The following is a 10,292-nucleotide window of genomic DNA, read 5'->3' as shown; positions in this document are numbered from 1 at the left end:
ACCTTCCCCTCCCCCACTGAGCATCACAGGGTTTCATTGTCTCTCTGGGAGCCACAAGGCCCCTCCGCCCCTGCTGACCTCGAGGCAGTGGGGATGGGGAGTGGAGTGTGTGTGGTCTTAGATATAAAAGAAAGCCTAAAAAGAAACATAATGTGCTAAACAACTGATGTGTTAAAACACCTGCCTTCTGATATTCTTAAATGGGAGTCAATCCTGCCTACAGTGAGGGATAAATGTGTTTTGATAAATGCATTTACACTTACTCTCTAGCCATGATCAGCTATTCCTCTGGGTAATGTCACTTTGAAGGAAGGTTGGATGCTTATCAGGAGAGAGTGAGTGGCCTTGGGTGGAATCCAGTTCTTGGGGCCGGGGGGGCAGCTTTAGGGGGATGACCTTCCAGATCACACTACATTGGCTGCCACCCTCTCTGCCTTGCACAAGGTGGACCCAGATGAAAGTAGCCCTTTTTGGAGACCCATTAGATGAATTGCTGTGTTCTCTGAAGTAAAGTTATTACTGTTCCAATTTTTATCAACCAAACTCTTGCTTAAATGGAGTAGGTGACAGTGATAGTCAGAAACTGAATTACACCCACAAAGAACAATGCTGACAAGGAGAAAAACCTGTCAGTGGTTGAATTGGCATTGGCCTCTTACCATCTACTTTGACTTCACAGAAAGTGGGGAGATGCTCTTTTCTGTGGGATGTTTCTGAGGTTTCCTAGGTCTTTCCTGTGCAAATAAATGATGAAATGACTGTCTGCAGAGTCACTTATGAGCCTTACAGAGGGTCAGCCATTTTCTGTGCTCAGAAAGCCCACCCTCTTTTTTCTTCCATTATATTTCTGTCTCGTCTGACCTCGTGTTGTTGCACAACTCTAAGGCTGAACTTGGAACTGAACTTCCAGTCTTTCTTCCTCATGCTTTTTGGAGACCCAGTACCATTTTTGCTGACCTGCAGATGTTGAAATTCCTCTGTCTTTTCTCACCTCTTTGCTTACTCTAGCACATCTGTCCTCCAAATCTGGTGGGAGAAAGTCAGAAGAAATAAATCTCGTAGAATAAACAGAATCTCCCACCTGATGGGGATTTGAAAGGACAACAGTCTTCTTAGAGGGAGAAGGTGACTAAGAGGAAAACATACTTGGAGGTAGATGGTCTTAAAGGAGAAGGGAGATGGAAGCAAGTCCCCACAACTAATAAGGAGAGTGATAATGCTGCCTTTTCAGATTATTATTTTTTTCTTTTTTTGAGACAGAGTCTTGCTCTGTTGGACAGGCTAGAGTGCAGTGATGTGTTCACAGCTCACTGCAGCCTTGACCTCCCCAGGCTCAAGCAATCTTCCTTCCTCAAAATCCCAAGTAGCTGGAACTATAGGCACGAGCCACCATGCCTGGCTGTTTTGTATTTTCTGTAGTATAAACAGGGTTTCTCCATGTTTCCCAGGCTGGTGTCAAACTCCTGGGCTTAGGCAATCCACCTGCCTCAGCCTCGCAAAGTACTGGGATTGCAGGTGTGAGCCACTGCACCCAGCCTCTTTTTCAGTTCTTGAGTTCAAATGTCAGCATCATCATTTTCTAGCTATGATCCTGGGAACTTAGATGTGGTATTTGATATTGTCCTTGCTTCTCATTGCTACCTCCAGATAATTATTCCCAACTCCTTGGGAGAAAATGAAAATGTTTTTCTATTTGAAAATCAGTCAACTAGAACACTGTCTCCTCGGTGCTGACATCACTGACTCCCTGGTCTGTCTTCCTCAGTCATTAAACTCTTTGGCATCAATTCTCCATCCTAGGTCCTGCCGTTATCTTGCAGTTTTTCAATCTCCATATGTGATACATCTTGTCTTTCTCGTTCCTCAATCCCCTCATTTCTAGACTCCTTTTCTACTACCTCAGCTCCCTATTCTTTTGGCCACATCCTGTCCTCCCTCCAGTGTAAGGAAGTGTGTCACCTGGCTCTGTCTACAGGGATCTCGTCTTCTTGCTTACTTGATCATTTACTTCCACGGGACCATTCTTCAGTGTTATCAGGACATTCTTATTCTCCTCCCAACCTCGCTGCCTGTCCTTTATTCACTTCCCTTATTTCCTCTATAGCAGTCACACTAATGCCCAAAGCTTCAGGGCCTGCCCATGTTTCAGTCACATCTGTGTGGGAAAAAAAAAAAAACAATTCCAGGTAAAATCTTTGATTGGCTTGCTAGAGAAAGTCACAAAACAAAGCAAAACTAATTCCTTTATAAGCTCACAATCACCAGCCTCAAGTGGGATTTAACCAGGCAAATCTGCGCGGTTTCTCTAGGTGGCTAGTTGCTACTCTCCACCTTGACCATATCACACCTGTCTGGATTTCTTGGTCCTCTAATTCCTCCACTCTACCTTCATTCCCAGAGATTATAACCTACTTTATAGAGAAAAAGGAAGCCACCAAATGCCATCTCCCTCAAGCTTCCAGCAAAATGCAAACTACTGGGATGTCAACCACCACCTGTGGAGGTCTGGCCTGCAGACCCTCACTCAACTACGGATGAATAAATGTACTCTCACATCATTACAGGGATTCAAGTGGGCTAGGGATGGTCGTCGGCTGCTTTCAGAGGGCGTACTGCAGCCAATCGACCAAGACTCCCTCTCCATTGTTACATTTATCCAGTATGAATTTTACAACAGGGTTCCAAGTCAACATACTTGTGGGTAATTAACATGGTTAAAAGAGTGGTTTTATGAGTGATAAAAGCTTTAGGTTCTGGGCCCAGAGTAAATACTATTAACGGGTAATTCCCCTTTGATCTCTCCCTGAAGGGGCCACACAGCACAAAGTTTACGTGAGTAAACAGTAGAGACAAAGGGATGTGGGGTAAACAGACTTAACTGGGAAAGCCTCTTATTGTCCCTATCTTCCCCCTAACTTAATGGACGTGCTGCCTTCGGCCCATCCCAATAAAACCTTTCAGCTTTCCAAAAAGTTTGAGACTAATCTATAACTTTTCCTGTATTTCTTTAATATTTTGCCAGCCACCCCAACTGAATCTCAACAAACTACTCTCCATCTGCCTTCCCTCACCACTTCACCACTCTGTGATACAAGGCAGCTGTCCCTTCTCACTAGGGCCAGACCCTTCATCGGGACCCGGCATTCCTGCTCCTTCCTTCTCTGGGCACATTTGCACTACATTTTTTTTTATTTTTACAAAAATAAATATTTCACTTCTTTTACTTAAATTGACCCTCCTTATTTAAAAATTTATTCAACATCTCCCATTTTAGAAAATCCTCTCTTGACCTGGCAACCCTCTTCAACGATAGTCCGACCTCTCTTCCCTTCACCAAAGACAAGCCTCCTGAGCAGGTTTTCTGTGTTGACTGTCTCTGTCTCCTTGCCTCCCCCTCATTTTAAAACTCACCTGAAGATATCCTATCTCCTAAATAGAAGCATTTCTTGCTGAGGTAAAAAATAACCTCCATGTTTGCAAGGGCAGGGAAAATATTCCAGCAGCCTGTTACTTGATTTCTCATTGTCATTGGCTACTACTGATTACTTCTTTTTGCTTCAAGCATTCTCTTCCCTGGGCAGTGAAACCCTTTCTGTTTTCCTGCTTTCCCTCTGCCCTCGCCTTAGACCGTTGTGCATGCTCATTCTTCTCTAAATAATTGTACTTCAAAAGTCCATCCTTGAGCCATGCGCAGTGGCTCATTCCTGTAATCCCAGTACTTTGGGAGGCTGAGGCGGGTGGATCACCTGAGGTCAGGAGTTTGAGACTAGCCTGGCCAACATGGTGAAACCCCGTCTCTACTAAAAATTCAAAAATTAGCCAGGTGTGGTGGTGGGCACCTGTAGTCTCAGCTACTTGGAAGACTGAGGCAGGAGAATCTCTTGAACCCAGGAGGCAGAGGCTGCAGTGAGCTGAGATTGCACCACTGCACTCTAGCCTGGGTGATAGAGTGAGACTCCATCTCAAAACAAAGCAAAAAAAAATCCTTGATTCTCTCCTGTCCTCTTTTCACTTTATACCCTCTTTCTAGGTGGTTTCATCACTGTTCTGGCTTCACTTACCATCTATATGGTACTGACACTTTTTTTTTGAGGCATGGTCTCATTCTGTTACCCAGGCTGAGTACAGTGGCATGATCTTGACTTCCTGCAACCTCTGCTTCCTGGGTTCAAACGATTCTCCTGCCTCAACCTCCTGAGTAACTGGGACTACAGGCCTCTGCCACCACACCTGGCTAATTTTTGTATTTTTAATGGAGACGGGGTTTCACCATATTGGCCAGGCTGGTCTCAAACTCCTGGCCTCTAGTGATCTGCCCATCTCAACCTCCCAAAGTGCTGGGATTACAGAAGTGAGCCACCATGCCTGGCTTTGTGCTAAGTATTCTTTTAATCTTCACAACGATCCCGGGAAGTAGGACCACCCATTTTATAGGCCAGAAAATTGAGGTACAAGGATGTTAAGTAACTTTCCCAAAGTCAGGCAGGGAAAGTCAGGCAGGGTGCAGGGATTTGAGGCAGGAAAGGCTGACAGGACAGTTGGCTGTCTGAACCACTAGTCTGTACCTCTTAAATAAGTGGCACGGACAGAACACATCCACCTGCAGCTCCAGCAAAATACCGTGTCAAACTGTCCCATGCCCTCCTTCAGTCAGTGAGGAAATCAGGAGACCGGTAAATTGAACAAACTACCCTTTCTGATTACTCCTTGTTTTTATTCCTTTCTGGGTCCATTTTTCTTTCTTTCTTTCTTTGTGTGTGTGTGTGTGTGTGTGTGTGTGTGTGTGTGTGTGTATGTGTGTGTGAAAAGATTTTAAGCTTCTGATTTGATTTCTTTAATAGTTACAGAACAATTAATGCTTTCTGTTTCTTCCCATCAATTTCATTTAGTTATTTTCTAAATTTTTTGTAGAGTTGAGATCTTGCTATGTCTCCCAGGCTGCTCTCTAACCCAGACTTCAAGCGATCCTCCAGCCTCAGCCTCCCAAAGTGCTGGGATTACAGGCGTGAGCCAATGGCCAGGCACGTTTAACTATTAAAGTCCAAAGTTAGTCAGTGTACTTATTCTCCTCCCAAATAATTCAAAGATCTTAGTCTGCTTTAGCTCAGGCCACTGCCTTTCTAACTTAAATGCACTGGTTATCCTGTATTTTACTGCTATTTTTTTCTTTACCCCATGGATGAGAAATTACTGTGGTTGTTTTGTGGTCATTTGACCTCCAGATCACCATGTTTACTCGTTCCTTTGTTCAATACCTTCCTGCTCCAGGTCTCAGACCTTCCCTCTGGGATCATTTCCTTATTCCTGAAGTACATCTTTTGATGGAAATTCCTTCAGAGAAGGTATGTTAGTGGCAAATGCTCCATTTTTGTTTGTCTGAAAACATTTTTATTTCCCCAAAACCTTTGAAAGAGATTTTCTTTTAGACACAATTCTAGGTTGACATTTATATCCCGCCATCTTCTGACTTCCACTGGGTTGAGACATTACTTTTAGTTTAATGCTCATTCCTTTGTGATCCTCCTTTTCTTTCTGGCTATTTTTAGATTTTTGTTATTGTTATTGTTGTTCTTTAGTTCTACCAGGAGGTGTGTAGTTGGAATTTCTTTGATTTTTATGTAACTTGATTTTTTTGAGACACTTGAATTTGAGCATTGGCATCTTATATCACTTCAAAAAATTACTGATCATTATCTTTGAATATTACATCTCCATTTTATTCTCTTCTTCTATAGTTTCAGTTAGACATTTGTTAATGTTCCTCCACAGAAGCACTATTGCAAATTTCAATGGGAAAATTATTTATTGTTGAGACTATTTCTTACATTACAGGACATTTTATATTCCTGGTTCCCAGATATAGACTGTCATTCAGACGAAAGTGATTTCATACTTTTCCAAATGCCTCCTAAGACAAGGAGCAACATCTCTTCTTGAGACCACTGTGAGAAATCTTCCCTTTTTCAACTATGTTTTTTTTTACTTTTCATATTTTAAATCTCTTTGCTTCTCTGTGCTGAATTCTGAGTAATTTATTAAGCTGTTTTCTATCACCAAATTTCTCTTCAGCTGTGTCTAATAATCTGTTTAGCCTGTCCATTGAGTTTTTATCTTCAATTGTTTTGTTTTTTATTTATTCACATTCTGGAAATTTGTTCCTTTTGCAAATTTTCTTGGTCACCATTGATAGTCTTGTGTTTCTTTGTCATATTTGCATTATCTTATTTTATTTCTTTGAACCCAATATGTCATTGACTATAAAAGAAACTTCGTAGGCTGGGCATAGTGGCTGATGCCTGTAATCCCAGCACTTTGGGAGGCTGAGGTGGGCAGATTATGAGGTCAGGAGTTTGAGACCCACCTGGCCAACATAGTGAAACCCTGTCTCTACTAAAACACACACACACACACACACACACACACACACACACACACATTAGCTAGGTGTAGTGGTACATGTCTGTAATCCCAGCTACTCAGGAGGCAGAGGCAGGAGAATCACTGGAACCTGGAAGGCAGAGGTTGCAGTGAGCCAAGATCGCATCATTGCAGTCCAGCCTGGGAAATAGAGTGATACTCTGTCTCAAAAAATAAAAAATAATAAAAATAAAAAAAGGAAAAAAGAAGCTTCACTCTTATGTGTCACTAAGAAAGATACCAGGATCTGTTTTTTAACAGACAAGTGTTCTTACAGTCTCCTTCTGTCAAGTAATATATACTTTTTCATCCAATACCTTGAGGGCACAGACAAAGTCTTGTCCATCTTCAGAAACTGATGAAAGATCTAACACTCTTTCTTGAGATTTCCCTGTAATCTGAATTGAGGCTTAAGCTTTAGGACTGTAGCGGGAGATATCAGGAAAACAGTATGTTAGCTTGGACTGCTATAACAAAATAACAACCAATTGAGTGGCTTAAACAACAGAAATTCATTTTCTCAAAGTTCTAGAAACTAAGTCCAGGATCAAGATGGCATCAGGAGTAGGTTCTGGTGAGACTTCTCTTCCAGGCTTGTAGACAGCTGCCTTCTTACTGTGTCTTCACATGACCTTTTCTCTGTCAGGCAGAAACAGCTCTGGAATCTTTTTCTCTTTTTATAGGAACACCAGTCCTGTAGGACTAGGGCACCACCCTTATGACCTTATTTAACCTTAATTATGTCCTTAAGGGCCCTGTCTCCAAATACAATCACATTGGGAGTTGGGGCTTTCATATATGAGTTTTGGAAGGACACAATTCAGTCCATAACAGATGGTAACTCGAACAGAATTCAAAATTCAAAGGAAAATCTAGTTGGTACATCACATAATGTATTTCAACTACACAAGTTATTTCTGTAATTTCTAGAATTCTATTTTATCCATCCATGGCACCATCTTGTTCTTTGCAAGTTAAATGCCTCAGGTATGGGTTACATAATGCATCATGAATGATGTTTCCATGTCATTGCCTATCAGAAGGACATGTACTTTCAATTGTGTGTCTAAAGATGGTGATAATTTGCCTTGAGTAATACACATTTCCCTATCCAGTCAATCTGCCAACCAATGGTGCAGAAGACGACAGGGATATTTAGGTACAATCTGTGGATATGATAATGGAATATAGCTACGTGGCCCACAAATCTCTTCTCTGACCCCAGTCAAGACGTCATGGTCCTTCCTTGAGAATACAGTCTCTATCTGGTTCTCGCTGGTGCTGCCAATAGCCTGGAAGATGGGCTGCCTTCTCCACTGATCTTAGTCCTGCCTGGCTTTCCTGGGGCCCTTGGTTCCTTGATCATTTCACTCCTGCCGTGGTGACACCCTGGTACCTCATCAACCAGCTCCCTCAGCTGTCCTCTCTGTTCCATTTTGCAAGGAGATGTTCTGGGTCTCTTCCATTCCACATAGGATCTGGGGGAGGCTTGGGGGTCACTCTCTCAAGTTGAGCAGGCTATCCCAGAAAGAGGATAAGACACACATCAACATATTTCTTCTACCTCTATTTTCCTTTTTCTTCTTCTCCCCATCTCCTACTGAGTCAGAAGGCATTCATATCCCCTTTCCTTCTGAGTTTTTTTTTTTAATCTTTGAAACCCGATTCTTAATTTGTAAATAGGAGCTTTAAAATTTTAGAACATTTTCTTCTAAAACGTAACTCTTTTTTAAAGCCAAATGTTTCCAGAGTGGATGTAGTGAGAAAGGATTCTAGATGCTTTTACGCACACTGGAATAAATAGTAACAAGGAAGTAGCTATTTGTCATGTGCCCTGGGTCACTCCATCATCATCCTCCTCAGGATGGTACATAAGGGCCTCCCCTAGTGGAAGGAGGCATCAGACCTCCACACCTCTCTTGAGTCCTCCCTCCTCACTTCACCTGAGACCTCTCTACTGACACCATGGGTTGCTGTGGCTGTGGTGGCTGCGGTGGTGGCTGCGGTGGTGGCTGCGGTGGTGGCTGTGGTGGTGGCTGCGGTGGTGGCTGCGGCGGCTGCGGTGGTGGCTGTGGTGGCTGTGGCAGCTGCACCACCTGCAGGTGCTACCGGGTGGGCTGCTGCTCCAGCTGCTGCCCCTGCTGCCGCGGCTGCTGTGGGGGCTGCTGTAGCACACCCGTGATCTGCTGCTGCCGCCGCACCTGCAGCTCATGTGGCTGTGGCTGTGGCTCTGGCAAGGGCTGTGGCAAGGGCTGTTGCCAGCAGAAGTGCTGCTGCCAGAAGCAATGCTGCTGCTAGAAGGCAGGCCTGACTCTACTTCTAGACTGAAGTGCTGGGTCCTTTCTCCAGGTAATGAGACTTTCCCCCATACTCCTGTCTGCTTCTCTCTCAGACCTCCCTATTTGGTATCACCTGGGTGTCCAGGGACTTGCTCTTTTGGACTCTGTAATCCCATCTTTGAACCCAGTGGTTTAAAATCTTTTTATTTAAAAAAATCCAAATAGGAAGTGGCCATTATCAAAATACAACCCCAGATTCATCCTTAAGGATCAGTCCACCTCGCTGAGCCAGCCAAGAGGGTGATGATCCCAAGCGTTCTGTTTCCTGGTATTCACATGGCTTCCACCTTTGTGTTTCTACTTGTCTGCTCCTGTATGGGCACCGTTTCCCGTCTTTTCTATGACTTTTGTTTCCAGTCACCACATAGCTACTGCTTATTTCCCTAATAAAACAACATCAACAACTCTGAGTGCTTCTGTGTTTATTCTGCCATGTCAACAGGGGGCACGTAAGAGATTTCGCTCTTGCCGGGTGTGATGACTCATGCCTGTAATCCCAGCACTTTGGGAGTTTGAGGCAGGCAGATCACTTGAGGTCACGAGTTTGAGACCATCCTGGGCAACATGGTGAGACCCAATCTCTACTAAAAATACAAAACCTAGCCAGGCATTGTGGGGTGTACCTGTAATCCCAGCTATTGGGAGGATGAGGCACAAGAAGTGCTTGAACCTGGGAAGCTGAGGTTGCAGTGAGCCAAGATCACACCACTGCACTCCAGCCTGGGCGACAGAGTGAGACTTTGTCTAATAAAATAAAATAAAATAAGCTAGTGGCTTTCCAGGAGGTGGGTACTGCCCCTGTGGGGTGCTTGGCAATTTGTAGACGTGTTTTTGGTTGTGCACTACTGGTTCTATTGGACAGGGGCAAGGATAGTAGATCCTGCCATCCACAGGATATCCCCACAACAAAGACTTGTTTTATGACATACATGATTTTCAAAAGTCTCTTGGGCATTCAAATAAATGAAGCCCCTGTATGTAATTATTGGAACCTATAATTAACTCCACTCTACATATAAACAGAGTATTGATCACAGTAGCTTAGTGTACAGTGAAGTTTCTAGGAAAGCAATAGCTGTGTAAATTAAGAGAAGATTGCATTTGGTTGGTTGGAAATTTCACCAAGCGTGGTCCTTAATTTCAGCAAATCATGTCATTGATTGTCCATCCAGAAAACAGAATTCATTTGCATGTCTATAGACAAGAATCAATTGCATTATTATCATTTCTTGGTATTGCCATTAGTTCTCTGCCTTGTTTTCCATTCTCTATAACAGAATTATGAAATAGCTCAAAGGCAGTGGAAGGCTAACATCAGAAAACCCAGAAGGATATACTATAAACAATGCATAGTCCTCTGCTGGAGACACCCAGAAATATTTCTGCTTATTCCAAATGTCCTTAGGCATTTGAATTAAATACAGTAGATTAGCTTCAGGTATTCTATTAATAGTATGCTACATTGATCTTTCTATGTCTATTTTATGCCAAGGGCACACTGCCATCATTATTTTAGCTCTGTAATAGGCTTTTATA

The 10,292-nt window shown here is 43.2% G+C and overlaps 1 protein-coding gene across 1 annotated transcript; it reads left to right on the top strand.

The window, feature by feature from the left end:
- The first annotated feature begins 8,382 nt into the window (after positions 1–8,382).
- Positions 8,383–8,715, top strand: LOC135273601 (small cysteine and glycine repeat-containing protein 3-like). The gene has a single exon (XM_064372800.1). It carries the CDS (start codon positions 8,383–8,385, stop codon positions 8,713–8,715), a length of 333 nt encoding a protein of 110 aa, XP_064228870.1.
- The last annotated feature ends 1,577 nt before the right edge of the window (positions 8,716–10,292 follow it).

This window comes from Aotus nancymaae, unplaced genomic scaffold, assembly GCF_030222135.1.
Source record: "Aotus nancymaae isolate 86718 unplaced genomic scaffold, 86718_ANA_hifiasm-v0.15.2.pri h1tg000008l, whole genome shotgun sequence".
Lineage (NCBI taxonomy): Eukaryota > Metazoa > Chordata > Mammalia > Primates > Aotidae > Aotus > Aotus nancymaae.
The sequence above is the reverse complement of the archived record's forward strand: the minus strand, read 5'-3'. Positions and strand labels throughout refer to the sequence as shown.

Excerpts from the sequence above, each read along its gene's own strand:
- LOC135273601 (XM_064372800.1), top strand. The coding sequence starts at position 8,383 with ATGGGTTGCTGTGGCTGTGGTGGCTGCGGTGGTGGCTGCGGTGGTGGC.